Here is a 23,112-nt window from a genome sequence, read left to right as displayed (position 1 = left end):
CTACGGCTTTTGGTGCAGCCGCATATGCAACTGCAGGACCTGCAGAAGCAGGTATTGAAGTGGGGTTTACCTTTGTAATTAGATGACAAAGGTATTTTACCTGATGATGTCTGCTGGATTAAGTCTTTTTTCAGAGACCTGTGAGGACATGTATTTCAAAGAGGACGATTTTACAACAGTTGCGATGTTTTCAAATTCGGTTTCAGGACACTATCATTACAGGGTCAACCTCATTCTGACTCAAGATGGTGTCACAAATGGATCATCTTGTATTATTAAATACTTTGATTACCTTGTTCAAGACTCTTCCAGAGTAAGCATTGTTTGGGTTGAGTTTGATGATGAAATATCTGGTCAAAAATTGAGACAAGAGTATGCCAGGTTTTATCATACTGGTGTGGAGAAGAGCTGGACTCCCATAATGGAAATTACCAGAATTTTCAAAGTGCAGATGGGTGGGGTATATCAAGTGAAAAGACGGCAATTTCCATTGCAACTTGCTGCTGCTAAAACTATTCATAAGGCACAAGGGTCAACCATGCAAAGTGCAGTAGTTCATTTTGGTTCCCGAAAAAGTGATCATATTCATTATGTTGGCCTTAGCAGGGTTACTCATATTAATAGTTTGCACATACTTCATCTGAATGACAAAAAAATTTCCATTTCTAATGCAGTGCTTGAAGAAATGGATAGGTTGAGAAGTGAGTCGCTGGCTAAAATGTGTGTTGAAAATCTGGAAAGACTACCTTCATCTGTTATAAAAGTTGTATTTTACAACATTAGATCACTTCGTTGTCACATGGAAGACCTAGAGAAAGATTACAGTATATTATCTGCAGATATCATTGCAATATCTCAAACTCATCTTTCGAGAATGTATGATCAAAGATTGTTCCACTTACCAGGATATACAACGAACAGATTTGATTATCCATGTGTCGATCAGAGGCCAAGATATGGGTTAGCCTTCTTCTTGAGAGAATCATTAATAGTAAGGAATATTCACAGGACCATGATTAACAATATCCAGGTTTTCTCACTGGATGTAGCTTCTGACAATGATTGGACAACAATAAAATCACTTTATGTTCCCCCTAAAACCCCATTGAGATTTGTCAAAGAAGTAGTAGAAGAGATTTTGTGTTCCCTTGAAAACCCACTGTTGATTGGAGGTGATTTCAATTTAGATTCTGGGACTTTCAAAGATTTTCAGCATTTTTTGTTGGGAAAATTCAATCTCAGATACTTGGAGACTGATAGCACGACTGACTACAATTCTGTGTTAGATCTAGCATTCACAAATGTTGACTGTGATCATGTATATTCCTGGGGAGTACTAGAATCATATTACTCTGACCATAAGTCATTGTTTGTAACTTTTAACTAGTCTGACATGAAATTATACAATTTTTTGTAGGTTTTTTTTGTTTATTTTCCTACTAGTGTTAAATTGTTAGTTCCTTTATGACAAAATCTTAATAATCATAGAAGGATTTAATCGAAGCAAAAAGTCTACCTATGGTAACCACTTAACTTAATAAGAAATAATCAAAACCATTAAAAGCAAAATTTAGTTAAACATGTAAGTACAATACTAATGAGTATGTTTCAGTCTAAAAATAATTTAAACCTTCAAATGTATGGAGTCAATACAAAACTGAAGCATGATTTAACTTTCTTAAATTTTTTACAATTACAGATGTTCAGTATCAAGAAGCTAAAGGCTTCCAAGCCCAAACCCTACTCCAACCCTCTTAGGGTTAGGATATTTGGATCATCAAACCCTTCCAAATACATGACAGCAGATGGCAGAGAGAGGAAGTCGGTCACGTTGGGTGCGGCTGATCAAGAGGACGCTATCAAAATTGTCCTATACGATTTGAGTAAACTTACTTCTGTGAAGGACCAAGACAGTGTCCTGTTGACTAATTATGTCTACAAAATAGACCCGTGCCCTTGCATTATTCTAACAACTGTCAGCAAGGTCATGAAGACTTTACTGATTAATGTACCACCACATCTGCAGGCAACAGCGAAATCGATTGCCAACTCCTTGCCTGCAAAGTCTGTTGCCATAAGAGATGTCAAAACATCTCCTGTGAAGACAATGGTGACAATTAAAGGAAGAGTGACTTCGGTAAGCATTTTTTATTTTAATGTTTTATTTTGGCCCAGCTGAATTGGATCTTTAAACTTAGGGAAAGCGAGACGTGGATTAACCAGGGCGACAGCTCATTCAGTGTTACATGTACAATCTTAGTCTTCAAACCTTCGTTTAAATCTTTTGAAATGAAGGTAATTACAACTGAAGAAGATGAGAATATACATATTAATAATTTTAATATACAATGTAATATTCTACTATGCCATAGAATATGTATTTGGAAAAATAAGTGACTCATTAAATAATTTAGTTTCAGTCTTAAATCATTAGTACCCTTGCAATGTAAGAACTTCATGGTTCTTTGGATTCTTAGCTTGGGTTTGTTTTAACTTGACTACATGTTTTAATTTCTTCTTCTGACGTCTGAAATTGCATGTAAAATACATGCAGTAAACTCAACATCATGGAACTAGGAAATACTTTATCTTAAATACGCACACATTTATTAGGATGCTTTGACAATATGATCATGTTTTTCACAGACTAGCATTCTGGAAAAACACTTTTATAAATTTATTCAAATAAATGCTTTTTACACAATTCATTGAATTGCAGGAAGAGATGGTACGCACCGTACAAGTTAGAGGATCTGACGTTGAGGTCCGAAACATAAGAGTAAATGATGGCACGGAGGAAATTAAGGTGTCCCTATGGAGGGAATTGGTCTCTATGTGCAAGGTTGGGGAGTACTTGGAATTTTCAAATGTTGTAACTTCATCGTACCAGGAGGAGGTGTCTGTTTCGACCACTCAAAGAACCACGATTCAGGTTTGTAGAAAAAAATGGCTGTCTTAAATAAGAAGCTGTCAGCTGATGATTGATTGAATGTTTTTCTGCTTGTATGAAATTTATATGGGAAAAAATGATATGTTATATATTGATTCTTTCTCAAAAGTATTCAGAATTGAAATCATACTAAATACATCAACCAATGAAATTCTTTATAAGCATTCATTCATAAACAGTGGTAATTATATGCAGGTGATAGAGAAAAAAATCAGTAGATAAATATGTATCTCCAAAAATTTGAAGCTCTGTGTAAATAATTTGGACTTTCTATTTTATATTGTTTACCATGTGAAGCACCACCAAGTGTGATGGAAGGAAAATTAATTGCCTTCGAAAAGAAAGAGACCATGTACTCACTGATGATAGGAAATGAGAGTATTATTCTACATACGAGATTGAGAAAGATATGCTACGTAAAAGATTTGGATGTGAACCTGACAGCGATTTGGAGTCATTCATTACTGACAAGATGCCTGTTCAGTGTAAAATTGAAACAATGAATGGAAAAGTGGAGAATTTTACTGTAAAATTCAATTGAATCATTAATTAAGTGTTGTCAAACTTTGAAAAGCTGATTATCGTTTCCTTTTTTTTTTTTTTTTTTGATTTTCAGGGAATAAGGTTTAACAGTGCTTTTTTTAAGTGTCATTTCTATTTTAATGCAAATTTTGCAGAAAGTGCACAGAATTTCTTTAACGAGTGTTAAATTTATGACGGTAAAAAAAAATAACTCGGATTCAGATGTCATTAAGAGACATCATTTACAGAGGATGTTTGTGTGTATTGCCATTACAGCAAAATTATCTTGTCAAAGTATATAATCATGTTTATCCTTAGCTAGTGTGTTATTCATGTGTATTTTTTAAAAGGGTTTTTATGTTTATCCTTAGCTAGTGTGTTATTCAAGTGTAGCTTTTTTTAAGGGTTTCTATGTTTATCCTTAGTTAGTGTGTTATTCATGTGTAGCTTTTTTTAAGGGTTTTTATGTCTATCCTTAGCTAGTGTGTTATTCATGTGTAGCTTTTTTTTAAGGGTTTTTATGTTTATCCTTAGCTAGTGTGTTATTCATGTGTAGCTTTTTTTAAGGGTTTTTATGTTTATCCTTAGCTAGTGTGTTATTCATGTGTAGCTTTTTTTTAAGGGTTTTTATGTTTATCCTTAGCTAGTGTGTTATTCATGTGTAGCTTTTTTTAAAGGGTTTTTATGTTTATCCTTAGCTAGTGTGTTATTCATGTGTAGCTTTTTTTAAGGGTTTTTATGTTTATCCTTAGCTAGTGTGTTATTCATGTGTAGCTTTTTTAAAGGGTTTTTATGTTCATCCTTATGTAACGCTAGCGGTTCTGCTAGAAACTGTTTTCATAGTATAAATAATTCACTCAACTCCTTTTATAAATGTACTATTCGCAAAGAAGACATAAGATTATAAACATTAAACAATTAAATTTAATTGGTGCATTATCAACAAACAGTTTATTTCAACGACGACATACACACCACATTCATACCAAACTAATAATAATAAATGTTTAATTAAAATAAATAATTAAAATCATACCATAAAACAGACTGAAAAACCACCCCAAAAATCTAACGTATCTATTCCTATACGTATAAAATATGTGACAACAAGTCGTAGTTATTTATAACTTTGACTTGTAAAACTTAACGACAAGCATTACTGTATTTAACAGGTTAGCTTGTAAACACTAGGGGCAAAGAAAGATAACTCTAATAATCATAAGTAAGTTTATCGAGAAGCAACGTTTAAAAATTCCCAAGTACTCAAATAAAATAATTTCTATTAAAAATAATTGAAGAGAAATTTACATATCTAGAATAATTAAATTACTGTATGAAAATAAAATAAATAATTGACTTTCGTTGAACTAATCAACTTTAGTCATCATAAAAGAGAAAGATAGCAAACGTATAACTTTAGTTACATAGTTTGCATTAAAATGAAAATGAAATAAAATAGAGTAAAAATGAAAAATAAAATAATCCTAGATAAATTAATTACTAAAGAAGACTACTCAGTCATAGACTGTTGAGTCTTTAAAAACAACCGATAGCGGACAATAGTATTTTACTATTTTGTGTCCTACACGGTAAAACCCTATCCTAAATAAATAAATTAAAAATAAATTCCTAAATAAAAATAAATAAATAAAATAAAATAAAAGATAGACAAAATAAAAATTAAAATAAAATCCTAAAAAGATCTGAGAGTTCCGTAAAACGGACCTACCAAATCAAAATAAGCAGAAGAGTGACTAAAAAATCTCAGCGTCTAACTTTTATATGACTCTATGACAGAAAATAACGGAAAGTGCTGGAAAATGACAGATATTAACGGAATTAATAATTATGAAATTTCATTGGATTATCAATTAATGATCAATTATATCGAACAATCTGATTGGTCAATTGTAAAATATCACGATCTTTCACGTGAACAAGTGTCACCAAATATTCTATACAAGTATGAAATAATGAATTCTTACATATTTATCAATTAAATAAAATATATTTTACAATAAATAATTTAAACAAAACAAATTAAACTTAAAACAATATTCAGTTCATCTCAAAATACAGTCATTCATAAGATACCGCCATTCAAACTCGATATATTTATCGGTTATATTACAAATGCAAGGATAAATTTATCAATTACTTTAACAAGTTTCTAAACCGGAAGTACATCGTAATGAAGAGCGAAACTGTCAAACAATGTGACAACAGAAGTTTTGACTATTTCACAGGTATTATATCAACTAAATAACACTAAACAAACAACAATTACATACTGTATCACATAGTTATAGTCTTAGGATGTATACTTAAGTGCTGATTTACAAATGACATACTTTATTAATCTTTTACCAAACTCTAACTCAGTTCGAATTATCTCAGTCATGTTTATGTTATCAAAATATATCAATCTACCCTTGTTTCACAAGTATATACATTTACAATTAAGTGACTTAGGTACAACTCTCGAATAGCACATTCCTGTAAAACAAAATAAAACTGTGAATAAACAAACTTCATCAACCCGCTCCAAGTCACCACAATGCATGATAACATATTACAGTCATTGACCCTATTTGATAGAAAAATCAACCCGCTCCAAGCTCACACATATATAGTAAAATATTACAGTCATTGACTCAGAATGATTAAACACTGTTGTGGATAAAATAAAAAGTTACACCATGTAACCTAACATTACTATTATTACATCATTTAAAAAAGGGGGGTCACATGCACTACACTGCCCCCTCTTTTAAACTGTTCATGTCCTCATGAACGTCAAACATTCATCATAGCAACCACGTATATAAGACAAAGACATCTACACTCATACAACAATATTACAACACATTCTCACCAAATACTATGTACAAAATTAATAATAAAGTCACATACATCCATCAACATACACACATGATCTGAAATAAAGTCAAAGATTGTAAACAATTTAAGCAAAAATAATACATTGATGATACACTCACATACATTACATATACTCAAAATAATAATTCAGACAAGACACATAATTGCGACATTTAAAACGATTCATGCCAAATAAAATATATATCACTTCTGTATCTCACAGCAACATAAGCCATACCCATGGTAACAAAAGACATGTATACCCATGCTAACAAAATTAATCAAAAATTCTCTGAAGGTTTCTATTATGCTAAAAATGTCATAAGGACAGCATTAAACCCCTGGTGATTAATCGTCATTAATACACCTAAATTTGCGGAGCCAATCGTCATTGTACAACCGACTTAAGTATATCTAATTTTACGGGCAATTAGTAACCAATTATGTAGAGAATTTACAAATTCTCTATTTAATAACATCTTATTGTAATCCACAACAACTAAAACAATAATTCACACATCAAGTATCTAGATATAGGCAGTGCTCCAACAAATCAAATATCAGTTTACATTGAATGATCCATATATAGTGTAGACATATGTGTAGACATCATCCTTCAAACAAAATCTGTACATACAACATATACAAAGTCATACAAAGTCATAATTACATAATACTTATAAGTTCTATGAAATTTATCATCAACAAGCATTAATAAATGCTGAATATACACAATATTCTAAAATCCACCCACCATCCCAGACTAATATATAAAAACCCATTAAACATATACCTTTCTATCTATAATTAGTTTACTTATCGCATTTTACTACAGTGGACTTCATCTTCTTCTTGAGCGATGAAGGTGACCTGGATCGAGACTTCCTAAAAAGCGTCTCCGCCCTCTCTCTCCTTTCTCTTTTGTAATTCTCCACTCTACCCTTACGTGGCATGGGCTGTTTGGCTTTAGGACGTAACTGGGGCCTAAACCATCCCTGATTGTACGATGTCAGTCTTCTGGGGGATCTGGCACGGCGCGATGGAGTGGCTGGTCTATCTTCCGGCTGCGGGGTGAGACCCCGCCTTGGTCCGTTGCTATAGAAATAATTACTCAAAGTCTTCGTTAGTTCCTGTACTGTTGTTGTCTGCTCTCTGAGCGCTGCAACCTGGCGTTCCCCCTGCCTCTTCACCTCCGCCTGCAACTCCTTTAAAGCCGAAACTACGTCATTTTTTTCACCATCCCAGACCGCCTCTTCCTCTCCTAATAGTTGTGGCAAAATGTCAACCACCTCTGCAGTGGGACTAATCACCGTCTCTGCAGGTACAAACTCCGATGCTTCTTCCAAAAGAGTCGTCAAAGAAGTTCTATCACTGTCAACATCTTTACTCTTCTTGGCCCCCATGTTCATCCAATATGCTAGGGATGCTGCCTGCTCCCATCTAGATAGCAGATCCTCCCTCCAAACAAAAGGCTTACTGCCTGAACTATCTCTACTGGAACATCTGTCCCCTTATGAGGTCCGTGCCATTTTCCATGGGCTATTAACTCTTTTTCTGTAAGGGATACAAAATCGCAATGTTTGCAGGTAAAGGGTACTTCATCCTTTATCACATGGGTCTTTAGATAATGTTTTATCGCATACTTTTTAATCTGTTTGAAGTCGCACAGCGTGCACTGGAACACTCGTCCTTTTTTTCGGCATTGGCCACATCCATGATGAATCTGTGAAATTACAGATGAACAAGGTAAGTATGAATTTATATTCTCATTATAAAGGATCCCTTGCCAACCCATAGGAGTAGTCTGTTTCATGGCGTGGTTATGTAATAAAAAAAAATTATTATGTACACAAATGTATTTAATTCTTTAGAACTTTATACATATAGTACACATGGATTTTATTTTGTTTTAGAAATCTGCCATTCATTCTCACATCCAATCATCATTCATGTGGTTGGAATATAGATTAAATATTGTTTTACTAAATTAATTTAGTATCAATATAATACTCTTAATATCTTCTTTTTTTATGTAGATATTTTGTTGAGTCTGAGAGGGATTCTTGAGTTGATCATTCATGACCGAAATCCATCCGGGTGAGTACAACATATAAATATGTCAAGATTAAATTGTTACACTCTTTCATTCTTTGTAGGAAAAATATGTTTACTTAATTAATCTTATTTTCTTTATTAAGCATTTATAACTGGAAGAACCAACAAATAAGAACAGCAGAGGACAAGCCGGTCAATTTGGAGGAAAATGTGAATGGCTCTGTTAATGACTCAAGAAAATTTAAGTGGGAAAACCAATGCTTTCAACATCCGACGGGACTTTTCATCCTCACCAAGGGCAGATAACAACGTACGTCTCAAGGAAGAAAACCAACAAATCTTGATTAACAACATCTCTGGATAATATTTAATTTTATTAATTGTGGATTAAATTCAACTTCTGAAATCTTTTCAAAGCAGTCACCATCCATGACAATCTGTCACCAAAGTATGGTTTCATTTTATTGTGGTGTACAATCTTGATGTTTGATCGTTCATCTGTCTGTACTTGGTACAATAAATCATTGATCTTTTGTAGCACCAAACAAGGACCAAAGTATCTCGGCTGCAGTTTGTAACTCTCCAGGTCAGTATTTGGGCTTTCTAAAAAGATAGAAACTAGGTCACCAACTTTATATTGATTCAGGTTAGATCGTCTGTCATATCTATCCTTCTGCACTCTTAAAGAGTTTTTTAAGTTTTTCCTAACAATCTGGTTTGGTTGATACATACTCTCTCTGAGTTTATATAAAAAATCTGCGCATGTAGAAAAATTTTCTGTCTTTCTAGAAGAACTATATATGATCTCGAGAGGAAGCTTGACTTCTCTTCCCAACATGACCATGTTTGGAGTAAATTTTGTTGATTCTTGGGGTGTACTTCTGTATGCAAGTGCAAGACATCCTAAGTTCAAATCCCAATCTGTTTACTTGCCCTTGATATAAGATTTAATCATACTAATCAGTGTTCTGTTGAAACGTTCAACCAAACCATTGGCTTGAGGATTCCGAAGAGTTGTTCTAGTCTTTTAAATTTCTAGCATACTGCATAATTCTTGAAATAGATTGCTTTCAAAGTTACGGCCTTGATCACTGTGGATAGATTCTGGGCAACCGAATCGAGCAATGACTTCATTTAGAATTTTATCTGCACAAGTCTGGGCTGTCTGATCATGAACTGGAAGTATTTCCACCCATTTACTAAAGTGATCTGTTACGACTAATATATATTTGTTTCCTCGTGGGGTTCTGGGTAAGGGACCAAGTATATCTATGCATAATCTGTCCATGGGTGCACCAACACTCATGTCCCCTAAAGGTCCTTTTGATGATTTAATAGAAACTTTGTTCATCTGACATTCATGACATTTCTGTATCCATGCATTGATATCTGTTTGCATGTCATACCAATGAAAGAATCTTCTTATCTTTGCAGTGGTCTTCTTTTGGCCCAGATGTCCAGAGATCACAGAATTGTGCATCTGATGTAGAACCTGGTCTCGTAAGGTATGAGGTAGTAGTAACTGTAAGTATTGTAAATCTCCATTGTTAGAGACAAATTTCTTGTACAGAATACCATCTTTCAACTCGATGGAGTCCCAAATATTACAGTAGTATCTGCAGGGAGGACTGGCATTTTTAGAAGAATTATCATCTGGTTTTTGATCTTTTTCTTTAGAGTCATATATCAAATTCAAGTCTGGGTCATCTTTCTGTAGTTTTGCCATATTTACTGAAAGACATATATCTTGCCAAGATGTAACTTCTGTCTTTGTTTGATTACGAGTAATTACTCAAAGAGTATTTGTAGTTTTGTTTCTTGTATCTGGCTATCTCTTACGCTCTAGGGTTTCTTCATTTCTTTTTATACACTTTTTACAGGGACCACATCTCAGTGTCGATTTGACCTCTTCCACACACTGGCAGTTATGTGGGTCAGGACATCTTGAAAGTGCATCAGCATTGCCATGTTTATGGCCAGGTCGGTATTCAATTGAAAAGTTGTATGAAGAAAGTATTTCAATCCATCTGGCAATTCTACCCTTGGGTTCTTTAATTTTAAACAACCATACCAATGCTTGGTGATCAGTTCGGATTTTGAATCTTCTCCCCAAGAGATACTGTCTAAAGTATTCTACAAAATATCGTACTGCAAGCAGTTCTTTATCTGTGACACAATAATTGGTTTCAGCTTTGTTTAAAACTCTACTGGCATAGGCTATAACTTTTTCTTGGCCGTCTTGTATCTGACTCAATACAGCCCCAATACTGAAGTTACTTGCATCTGTATCAAGTATGAACTCTCCGTCCATTGTAGGGAAACTCATAATTTCTGGTCCAGTTAGGAGATTTTTAATACATTGGAAGGCCTCTTGACATTCGTCAGTCCACAGAAAGGTACTCCCTTTTTTTGTTAAGTTAACCAGGGGTCTAACAATACTTGCAAAATCTTTAATAAATTTTCTATAATAGGATGCCATGCCAATGACTTGTCGAACTTCAGTTGGCGTCTTAGGAACTGGCCAATTCAGGATTTTCTCAATATTATCCGGGTTGGGTTTCACTCCATCTTTATTGATCACATGACCCAGGAAGGAAACTTCCTTTTGAAACAACTGGCATTTATTAGGTTTTAATTTTAAACCTGCTTGTTTAATCCTACTTAAAACTTCTCTGACTCTTGTCAGATGTTCTTTAAAATTTGAACCAAATACAATGATGTCATCTAGGTATATCAGACACGTTTGCCATTACAAACCATTTAAAATTATCTGTAGGGTTCGTTGAAAAGTTTGTGTACTCCCCTTCATTCCCATAGGCATAGTTAGAAATTCCCACAATCCATATTTTGTTATAAAAGCAGTTTTTGGTATATCTGATTCTTCGACAGGAACTTGGTGGTAACCTGAAGTTAAGTCAAATGTTGAAAATATCGTTGCTCCAGAGACAGCATCTAGACAGTCTTGAATTCTAGGCAGAGGAAAGGCATCATTTACTGTCACCTCGTTCACCTTTCTATAGTCTATACATGGCCGAATTTTTCCATTTTTCTTCAAAACAAGGTTCAGAGGTGAAGCCCAGGGAGAATTTGATTTTCGAATGATTCCCTGTTTTTCCATATCTGTAATTGTTTTAAGTTCAGCTTCAGCATAAGCAATAGGAACTCTTCTGGGTGGAAGTTTAATTGGTCTAGCATTGCCAGTATCAATCGCATGCTCATTAATATGAGTCAAACCCAAGTCTAAGTCGTTCTTAGAAAAAGTGTCTTGAAAGTCAAATAGCAATTTGAACAGATCTCTCTGTAACTTTTCATCAAGTTCATTAGACTTCAAGGAGTCTTCGTATAATTGTCTTAAATGTTCAGGTAACTTTTCGCTTAATTGTCCTTTTTCTGTTTCAGAGGTATGCCTGACAGTGTGTCCTATTGTAATATTATCTGCACTTCCGCCAGGATCTTCCAGAACAGTTTCATATAGAAACTCTTCAGCATTTCCAAGTACGGCATCTTGCCATATCTGTTTTTGTGTACAAGTTGGATTCAAAAGTCTGACAGGTACTGTAGTACTTTTCTCTATGTCAATCAAAGAACATGCCATTAACAGTTCATACTTTTCTGAAAATTTCTCATTTGGTTCCACTATAAACTCTGTAGGCTCTGTACAATCGTCATTCCTTTCGACAAAAGCTTGAATAATCTTCTCACTGTAAGGGGGGACAACATAATTATCAGCAGCTGTAACTCTTCGGCATTTGTTGTCTGATCTAACTTGAATGCATGGTATAGTAGTTCCATGTAATCGTACAATTCCTTGACTAAGTAGAATATCTGCAGGTACTCCATATTTATCTTGTAAAACATCCACCCCCAAAAGACAATCATCATTTATATTTGCAATGATAATATTCTGTTGTACGACCAAATCATCCAGGTTCAAAGTAAATTCAGCTTCACCAAGTAAGGTCAAACTTGTACCACATGCATTCACAATGCCTGGTGTATCTTTAAGTTCAGGTTTCTTCTTTATTCGTTTAAATACTCTTTCTGACAAGATGGTTCTGGAAGCACCAGTATCAATAGTAAAAGTAACGGGGGCATCATTGATTTTTCCTTTGATATAAATTCCAGGGCATTTTTCAACATTTCTTTTGACATCATCAGTAACAAGGCTAATATCTTTTATTTTATTTTCAGATAGGTCTTCATTCAAAGTCTGCTCCTGGATCGTCTCTCGACCTGCAGTTACGATCCCCTGAAGTTTAAATTTCCGGGATATTGTGGTGCTGTACTTCTGAAGTTTTGCTGGGTGACAACTGGACAGTCATGAGTAAAATGACCCTGATTGTTACACTTATAACAAGCAGTGTTGGAGGATGTTTTAAATCTGGGAGGAAAGGCTGAGGATTTATTCATCTCGGACAACATCATTTCAAGATTCTGGATTTGTCTTTGCATTCTTAGTATATCATCTTTGAGATCCACATTAGTAGTTCCTGATGTTTTAGATTTATGCATTGTTGTAAACGAAGCATCATTTTGTGAAACTGTCTTGGATTGCTTTTCTTTATTTTCAAATCTCTTATTACTTCCTGTTTTTGTATCATTTTCAGTCACTGCCCGAATTGGACGTTTATCGGCCTTTGAAGAGCTCCTTTTATGAAGATCGCTGAAATTGATCACTTGGAATACAGCATCATCAATGTTGTCTGGCTCTTTTATGTATTCAACCTGGAACTGGACCTTTTCATCATTGAGACCATCAAAGAATTTTCGAAGTAGATCCTCTCTGCGTATACTCTCATCTCTGTTAGGGTATGCCTTGGCATATAGTTTCTTTAAGTCTGCTGCATAGACTTCTACAGGTTCATTTGGTTTCTGTCTACGGTTACTGAACTTAGCTTCCAGCGACTTCTTAGTTTCTATAACTTGGTATCGATTATCTAACTCTCTGATTAGTTTCTTGCAATTAGATCTTGTTCTTTTTGTAAGTTGTTCAAAGACAAATTCTCCTGCTCCACCTTGCATTCTAGGTAATAGCTCATCAAGTCTTTCATTGTTTGTCCAATTTCCCCTGTCTGCAATTTCTTCAAATCTGCCCTTCCATACAACCCATTTTTTTTTTATCTTGACCAGTAAAGGGAGGTAACTTATGAGAAAATTTTCTGGGATGTCTCTTTTGAGTTACAATAGATGTAGGTATGCTCTCATCATTAGAATCTGATGTACTGCTACTGGTGGAGTCATCTGAGGAGGATGACTTTTCATCGATCAATCTTGCCCGTTTAAGCTGTCTCTCTGACTGAGTTTTTCTAGAAGCACGGCTATGTCTGACAATGTTTTAGACTGAGCTGTATCTGTGTGACTCCTTCCAGGGCTTTGGTGCTGTACTGATACACCTGATTGGACTGTATTCAAAAATTTCTGCATGTCCTTTAAAATTGTGGCCAAATCATCTCTGTTGTCAGACAACTGATACATAGGGGGCTGGTATACTGGATTGTTCATTTGTTTACTTCTGACATCTTCGTGATTTTGTTTCATTGCATTTGAATGATCTGATCTAGTAACTGGAGAACAGGAATATGGACGCCCATTCTTGGGAGGGACCAATTCATGAAAATCATCTACAGACGAATCATCTGTCAAATCATGGATCGGTAGCGGAAACTGATTAGGGTTATCTCCCCTATCGAGGATGAACATTTGTTCATTGCACCTTTCTGGTGTTGTATGTTTTTGTTCATTTGTAATAAATGATTGTGACACATTTTCTGTGTTTAAAGGATTCATATGTAATGAATTGTGCATCAAATTTGATGTTGAAGTTGTGCATGACATATGCATAGTGTCTTGTACAGTAGATTTACTGTTTATAACACTTTTATTTCCCAAAGGATTTTCAATTCCAGTTTTTAAACTGTTATCAGAATTTATTTTGTCTACACATTGCCTATCATTTTTCTGTCTCACACTCACATCATCTGACATCTCATCAGCTTCTACAACAACCAGACCCTTTCTTTTATTCTTTCCCATATTATCTATCTGAGCACTGCCTAATCAAAAATAAAAATAAACTCACACATCAACTTTTATTTTTACAAACAACTAGCAAAAATATAAAAAGGTTCGTATCTCTGGATACCTATAAAATTGAAAGGTATCCCGCCGTGGATGCCAAAAATGTAACGCTAGCGGTTCTGCTATAAATTGTTTTCATAGTATAAATAATTCACTCAACTCCTTTAATAAATGTACTATTCGCAAAGAAGACATAAGATTATAAACATTAAACAATTAAATTTATTAAGTGCATTATCAACAAACAATTTATTTAAACGACGACATACACACCACATTCATACCAAACTAATAATAATAAATGTTTAATTAAAATAAATAATTAAAATCATACCATAAAACAGACTGAAAAACCACCCCAAAAATCTAACGTATCTATTCCTATACGTATAAAAATATGTGACAACAAGTCGTAGTTATTTATAACTTTGACTTGTAAAACGTAACGACAAGCATTACTGTATTTAACAGGTTAGCTTGTAAACACTAAGGGCAAAGAAAGATAACTCTAATAATCATAAGTAAGTTTATCGAGAAGCAACGTTTAAAAATTCCCAAGTACTCTAATAAAATAATTTTTATTAAAAATAATTGAAGAGAAATTTACATATCTAGAATAATTAAATTACTGTATGAAAATAAAATAAATAATTGACTTTCGTTGAACTAATCAACTTTAGTCATCATAAAAGAGAAAGATAGCAAACGTATAACTTGTTACATAGTTTGCATTAAAATGAAAATGAAATAAAATAGAGTAAAAATGAAAAATAAAATAATCCTAGATAAATTAATTACTAAAGAAGACTACTCAGTCATAGACTGTTGAGTCTTTAAAAACAACCGATAGAGGACAATAGTATTTTACTATTTTGTGTCCTACACGGTAAAACCCTATCCTAAATAAATAAATTAAAAAATAAATTCCGAAATAAAAATAAATAAATAAATAAATAAAATAAAATAAAAGATAGACAAAATAAAAATTAAAATAAAATCCTAAAAAGATCTGAGAGTTCCGTAAAACGGACCTACCAAATCAAAATAAGCAGAAGAGTGACTAAAAAATCTCAGCGTCTAACTTTTATATGACTCTATGACAGAAAATAACGGAAAATGCTGGAAAATGACAGATATTAACGGAATTAATAATTATGAAATTTCATTGGATTATCAATTAATGATCAGTTATATCGAACAATCTGATTGGTCAATTGTAAAACATCACGATCTTTCACGTGAACAAGTGTCACCAAATATTCTATACAAGTATGAAATAATGAATTCTTACATACTTATCAATTAAATAAAATATATTTTACAATAAATAATTTAAACAAAACAAATTAAACTTAAAACAATATTCAGTTCATCTCAAAATACAGTCATTCATACGATATCGCCATTCAAACTCGATATATTTATCGGTTATATTACAAATACAAGGATAAATTTATCAATTACTTAAACAAGTTTCTAAACCGGAAGTACATCGTAATGAAGAGCGAAACTGTCAAACAATGTGACAACAGAAGTTTTGACTATTTCACAGGTACTATATCAACTAAATAACACTAAACAAACAACAATTACATACTGTTTCACATAGTTATAGTCTTAGGATGTATACTTATTAATAAGTGCTGATTTACAAATGACATACTTTATTAATCTTTTACCAAACTCTAACTCAGTTCGAATTATCTCAGTCATGTTTATGTTATCAAAATATATCAATCTACCCTTGTTTCACAAGTATATACATTTACAATTAAGTGACTTAGGTACAACTCTGCGAATAGCACATTCATGTAAAACAAAATAAAACTGTGAATAAACAAACTTCATCAACCCGCTCCAAATCACCACAATGCATGATAACATATTACAGTCATTGACCCTATTTGATAGAAAAATCAACCCGCTCCAAGCTCACACATATATAGTAAAATATTACAGTCATTGACTCAGAATGATTAAACACTGTTGTGGATAAAATAAAAAGTTACACCATGTAACCTAACATTACTATTATTACATCATTTAAAAAAGGGGGGGTCACATGCACTACACCTTAGTTAGTGTGTTATTCATGTGTAGCTTTTTTTTAAGGGTTTTTATGTTTATCCTTAGCTGGTGTGTTATTCATGTGTAGCTTTTTTCAAGGGTTTTTATGTTTATCCTTAGCTAGTGTGTTATTCATGTGTAGCTTTTTTTAAGGGTTTTTATGTTTATCCTTAGCTAGTGTGTTATTCATGTGTAGCTTTTTTTTTAAGGGTTTTTATGTGTATCCTTAGCTAGTGTGTTATTCATGTGTAGTTTTTTCTTTTTAAGGGTTTTTATGTTTATCCTTAGTTAGTGTGTTATTCATGTGTAGTTTTTTTTAAGGGTTTTTATGTTATCCTTAGCTAGTGTGTTATATTCATGTGTAGTTTTTTAAAGGGTTTTTATTAATCGCTTACTTTCTGTGCGTTGTAAGAGTACATGTACCTTTAGATTTTTTTGTTCAAATACAGTAAAACACGCTTATAGCGAACACGTTTATAATGAATTGACGCTTACAATGAAGTGATTTTCATTCTCCTCATCTTTAAAATGTATTGTAAACTTAACAGATATAACGAAGCAAAATGGTCCGTCCCTGGCACTTCGTTATAAATGTGTTTTACTGTACTGTGCAAGTTATACATGACTTCTAACTATAAGTACCCTATGTTTGTTTTGTTTAGATATCGGTAATGAAAACTTTATTATCTTGAATATGTCGTACAATAAAAGATTATTTTCTCAGGCTTGGAATGTAATATACCGGTAACGTGAAGTGTACTGGTCAGATGAAACTCTCATTTTATCAAGGCATTGTATTTACTCATTTTATTTTTTTTTTCTTTTGACAAGTTGTATATATTTGGTTTTCATATATTTTTTCTTTTCCTGTTGATTTCATGCATGTCTGCCATATAATAGTTAGTTGAGTACGTATATGTAATAGATTATAGCATGCAAATTCTCGTCATTCTGATGATGTCATCTTCCTAATTACATTTTGGAAGGTGGGCTATGTTTGTTTTTGCATGTCTTATAATGCAGCCCCTGTTTATTCCTTCCCTTCTATTCAAAATCCTTTATCTGTTATTTTGATACATTTGCATTCATTATTGTCTTGTATACTAAGGATATTTTCATTTATAGCATATTTGATTTTTGAATTTACTGGTTTGTTTGTGTGATATACATGTAAATCATCTCCATCGTGTTGGTCCTTCCATGTTTGGAACTTCTTCTTCTTCTTTTTTTTTTTTACCAAATTGTGTGTCTGTTACGTGATAAGGTCAAACATACTGGGTAAATGGCAGCATTTGTGTAGCAAAATATTAAAGTATAATGGTATTTTTAGTTTGGAAAAAATTCAGCATATATGAAATACTGGTACTTGTAATAATTATAAAGATTCATTATCATTTCTGTCACTTTTTTTTCAAATTATACATATATCAACAATTGTTTTACTAATTAGAATTAAAATTTGTCTGCATTCTACTTTTTCTTATATTTCTGTCTAAAAATGAAAAAGCAAGCTCATAGATTTGACCCCCCCCCCCCCCCCCGCTTTCAGTATCTGGTTTTGGGATTAACCCTTGACATCATAAGGTAAAAGTCATTATGCATTCAAAAAGGTCTTGTCATGGATTAAACAAGGCAATTTGGAAATCTCATCTTTTATTGCACAGAACTTGTCACTAAGGTTAATAAAAAGATTTTTTGCAAAACAGAGGAATGAGATTTAATGCTCTGTTGTTAAAGCATGGAATGATTATTTCTTGAAAATAGGCAACATGTGAAGAATTTAGTTCAAATTATATTAAATGTAGTCATTGAAAATATTTTGTTATATGAAAGGGGAAGAGAACGAATAGTATATAAATGTCAAATTGAATGTTACAATTTGAGGGCAGAGCAAACATGATCATTTTGATTCATAATTATGAAAATCATGTTTTTTCAAAGAACATACTTTTTGAGCCGTATATAGGGACAGAATTTAACACATGCAGTCTTAGTGGGAAGTTTCTCTTATTACGGGAGGACAAAACCCTTTCCCGTTTCAAACAATACATTGCGGAAATGAAACGAGTAATATCAACATAAATCAACTCCCTTCAGTACTTTCAGTACTTTGATTATCTTCAGAGCTCGCATCTGTTAACTCCCAAATAGTGCCAAGGCCACGCAAATTTAATTTCTTGTTCGTCGGACATTTTATGAAAAAAAAAAGTACGAGCGGGTAAGCGGTTAAATAATATTATTACTTTTTTTTGTATGCAAAATTTTAAGGCGGAGTATGAAAAAATTTGAGTGGACAATTATTTTTTTTCTTATTTGTAGAGTAAGCAGATTTAAAATACGAAAAATAGAGCGGAAATGAAATAGAAAATAGCACAGAATTTCCATGGTGCGGGAAATTGAAATTAATATTATTTGTATAGCTTTGATTAAATACGAGCGCACGGGTCCGACGAACAAAAAAATTTATTGGTGTAGCCCAATACACAAAAAATATGTTACATTCTTATTTGTATGCAATTTTTGTTATGATAACACTGTGCATGTTTACCAATTTTTTGGCTTCTGGATAAGATATTCTTTTTTTTTCAACTTTAACTTTTTGTATTTCTTTCTCTTTTTTTAAATTGAGGAAGCCATGTGCCCACCCTTGCAGTTTCTAAATTTGGGGTCTTTTTGACAACCTTTACCATCATGTCCCTCTTCATCATACTTGAAGCATGTTTCAGAGCATTTACAGTTGGATTGTCCATGTCCAAACCGCTAACATTTGAAACAACGCAGCGGATTTGGTCAGCTTAACATCTATATACAAAATATATATACATATAACATTAAAAGTGAAGAGCGATATTTCAAAGTGTCTCCATACTGTAAACTTAACAATGTATTTATAACACTGTGCCGGATGATTCTGCCACTTCCAAAGTGGCAAATTGGCGCCCGCCAAACTCTTATTCGACATAAAAACCATGTATACCAAGTGGTAGACCATCACGCACACCCCTACCAATGTGTTCGGATGATATTCTTTATCGTTGTTAAGTGTAGCATAACATCCGAGGGGACTATTTGACCTCTAACGAGACCAGCCTCGAGACTGTACGAGATCTGCACCAGTTCCTGTTAGATTTAGACAGGAACTGGATGTGTGGTTTTGGATTTATGCGTTTTACGTAAGTATAGCTCATTTTATTTACCTTTATTCACTTAAACATTCTTTTGCACATAAAAATGGATTCATTTAGTCATTATTTCTCGAATTCTATCGCCTCGAACACTTGCAATGAGAAACGGTAAATTATATACATTTAGAGTTATCGTCCTTTGTTTACATGCCTCCACGTGGTGGAAAAAGAAAAATCTTTTGAAGCTATAAAAATACTTTGGGCTTGTCAATGTCTTTGAAAATATAATACAAAATAATTGATATTGTTCTTGGTGTTGTGAAATATTTTACCATAGTATTAAAAAAGGGAAAAATGATTCAGTGTGCAGAAAATGTTATAGTCTGTTTTACTTTTTACAACAGCTGATACACACACTAATACTGGTAATTTCTCAGCTGATTGCATTTGATATGAATAACAGTGTGAAGAAATGCTTAAATGAATATCAAATGAGTGTGACATTAAAAATATAAGAGGTGGTCAATGTACATCTGTCAAGTGATCAGCTGGTGATCATACAACTAAATTAATAAACATGTCTTTCTCTCTCCATCTCTCTCTCTCTCTCACTCAAAAAATAAATGAAAAATTATAGTAATAGAGAGGTTGAGATTTAAAACTTGTACGAGTATGTGTACGTGTGCACAAACTTTGACATACATGTACACGTTTTTTGTAATTTGTCTGTTGAGATTTTAATGACATGTAACATGAACGTGTAGACTGCAATCGGTGTCTTTGCATGTTTCAACTAATTAGTAGTTTTGTGACATTAGTTTGACTTAAGTTGGTTAAAGTAAGTGTTCATGAAACTTAACATCCTTAATAATGGACAGCTGTAACAGTTTCACACATAAATTGACTAGTTTTTATTGAAAAAGCTACAAGTTTACACCTACGTGTAGATCATCTGCCTTTTTAAAGTTGAAGGAACTTGTAGAAAACTTATCAACACCAAAACTGATGACATAATACGCGAGAAATTTAGGGAATTCTCCTACTAGACGTACCCGTACACGTATGAAATCTCAACTTAGCTCTCTAATATTTTAATTGCATAGCTAAACTTACTAAGGCTGTATCAATATATCGATATATCAGTGTGTATCGATATTCAAGAATGTATCTTATTGTAAAAAAATAGCTTCGAATACGTATTGGGCAGGCAGTTTTTCATATAACTTTGTGAAAAAGTTTGGAATTTCAATCACCAATTAGATCGGATTTAGCTGTTTTGAATTAAAATTGATCAATAATGATATAATATCATTGAGGAGGTAGCACATCTTAGATAATTATTACAAAATACATAGACAACTGTTTTTGACAATTACAGTCGTTAAAAGTTTGAATTTGAAGTGTAATTTAATTGTAATGACTTTGAGACAATAACTTCAAAATAAGTTGCAAAACAATTAGTTTTAATAAAATTCATGCATTAAATGATTTATAAGACTATTTTGATAGACTTGTTAAAGAATCCAATATATCGCTTAATAAAATTTGTATTGTATCGTATCAAAATATTTTGCTCTATTATAACACAGCCTTAAAGCTAATACTCGAGACTATGCCCATTTGTCCACATGATGAATGATCAGTAGAGAGAGCTCATCATGCAGTGAATGTATATAAACTTGATAAAGGTTAAACTCAAAACTATACAATACTCATGTATTAAAGAATAAAATTCATGTTCTGATTAATTCACTGATTATTGTTATCACGTTTATTTCCAAACCTGAAACATTATGCAGACACTGAGCTTTTTATAATTGATATTTTTATAGTAAGTCTTTGTTGATCGAGGGGTAAGGTTTAAGATTTTGGAAATTTCATACCCCATCTATATCAAATACCATTTTAATTAGCTATGCATCTATATTTACAATAAAAATGACATCTTTGCATGTAATCAGAAGCAGACAAATGTGAACAAAGTTATGTAGAGAATATGATTTTGGTACCTGAATACAAAAGATGTATCTAACATGCTGTTACAATTAATCCGTAATATTACTTATCATAATCTAAGTTTACTTTAAATTAACTGACTTTTACAAGGACGGATGCAGGATTTTGCATTAAAGAGGGCACACACTCTTAGTTGGGGAGGGGTCTCCGGGTACCACCAGTGTCCTTAAAGGGTCAAGGACAGTGTTAAGTGGGAGGTAAAGCCAATGAAATTCATGAGAATCAGCAATTAGAGAACCTTAAAATGACTCTAATTTGAATTTTATTAAATCCGTATATGACAGAGAAAACAATATAAATCTGAAACATTTTTTTTTTTTGGTATTTTTTTGGTATTAGAAGGGACTAGTGCCAGGAGTGCCCCCACCTGAATCTGTGCATGTGCCTTTTTTATGATTTAGGTGATAGATATATGTGTGTGCTTGTATATATAGTTATTTAAACATGTTAAAAAGTAAAAAAGAGGGAAAATAATCTTTTATGCAGCACTGAACAGCACAAGATTACGACCAATAGATTACTTTCAATGTGTTCAGAAGTTCTGAACATATGTTGAAAGTAATCTATTGGTCGTAATCTTGTGCTGTTTTGTTAAAATTGACTTCAGAGATGATAGTTTTTAAAAACAAATTTTGTAAAATTGTACAAGTATTTAAATTATATCGAATTTGAACAGTTCAAATTTGATATAAATACTTGTACAATTTTACAAAATTTGTTTTTAAAAACTATCATCTCTGAAGTCAATTTTAACAAAACTAGATAAAAATGAAGACATTTCTTAAATTGTTTAAGTGTTTTGTAGCAATATACTGCACCAAATAAATACATCTGTCAGGACATCTTTTCAAATTTATACACAAGCTGTTTGTCTGGTCTGGTACTGACTACTGAATTTTTTATGTGCTATTTCACACATTTTTAAATTATTAAGGCCAAGATCTATTAAATGAAAGGTTCCTAGAGATTTCTCAAATTTGCAAATTGAATGTAATCTTTTATTGATCCTTTATAACCATAGCTTATTAATTTAAGGTGTATAATTGGGCCATAATTTTTAGGTAAACTCAGTAAAAAAAAACATATTTCAGACTGCCATTTTCAATGACAAATGAAGAAAATCAGGTATTAATATGGGAGTTTTCTTTTCCATCTCAGATCAAGGAACTATATATATAAATATTGCTGACAGTCTCTCAGAAAACATTTTTTTCATATCTTCTAACGAATTACCTCTACTTTAAAATGATATTAATTAAACTAAATATAGGAATCTTGGTTACTTTTGACTTGATTTAAATTGAATTCCATGAAAATGCTTCATTTTCAACATAGTTATTATAGCCATAAAGTAAACATGGTAAAGAAAAAAGTAAGTTTAAGTTAGTACAAAACACCCATAAAATCTATTTTAACTAA

General features: G+C 32.8%; 1 protein-coding gene across 1 annotated transcript; it reads left to right on the top strand.

The window, feature by feature from the left end:
- Positions 1-1,693: 1,693 nt before the first annotated feature.
- LOC133179218 (uncharacterized) lies at positions 1,694-3,580 on the top strand. The gene is made up of 4 exons (XM_061314009.1): positions 1,694-2,137; positions 2,720-2,931; positions 3,237-3,328; positions 3,567-3,580. Exons 1-4 carry the CDS (start codon positions 1,700-1,702, stop codon positions 3,578-3,580), a joined length of 756 nt encoding a protein of 251 aa, XP_061169993.1. The 5' UTR covers positions 1,694-1,699.
- The last annotated feature ends 19,532 nt before the right edge of the window (positions 3,581-23,112 follow it).

This window comes from Saccostrea echinata, unplaced genomic scaffold (assembly GCF_033153115.1).
Source record: "Saccostrea echinata isolate AGI-Se365-2 ecotype Australia unplaced genomic scaffold, CSIRO_AGI_Sech_v1 ptg000004l, whole genome shotgun sequence".
NCBI classification, from domain to species: domain Eukaryota; kingdom Metazoa; phylum Mollusca; class Bivalvia; order Ostreida; family Ostreidae; genus Saccostrea; species Saccostrea echinata.
The sequence above is the reverse complement of the archived record's forward strand: the minus strand, read 5'-3'. Positions and strand labels throughout refer to the sequence as shown.

What these genes read in the sequence shown, in the direction of transcription:
- LOC133179218 (XM_061314009.1), top strand. Translation starts at nt 1,700, where the DNA reads ATGTTCAGTATCAAGAAGCTAAAGGCTTCCAAGCCCAAACCCTACTCC. An exon ending in TTAAAGGAAGAGTGACTTCG is followed by an intron (nt 2,138 to 2,719) that starts GTAAGCATTTTT and finishes ATTGAATTGCAG; the next exon opens with GAAGAGATGGTACGCACCGT. An exon ending in ACTCAAAGAACCACGATTCA is followed by an intron (nt 2,932 to 3,236) that starts GGTTTGTAGAAA and finishes TTTATATTGTTT; the next exon opens with ACCATGTGAAGCACCACCAA.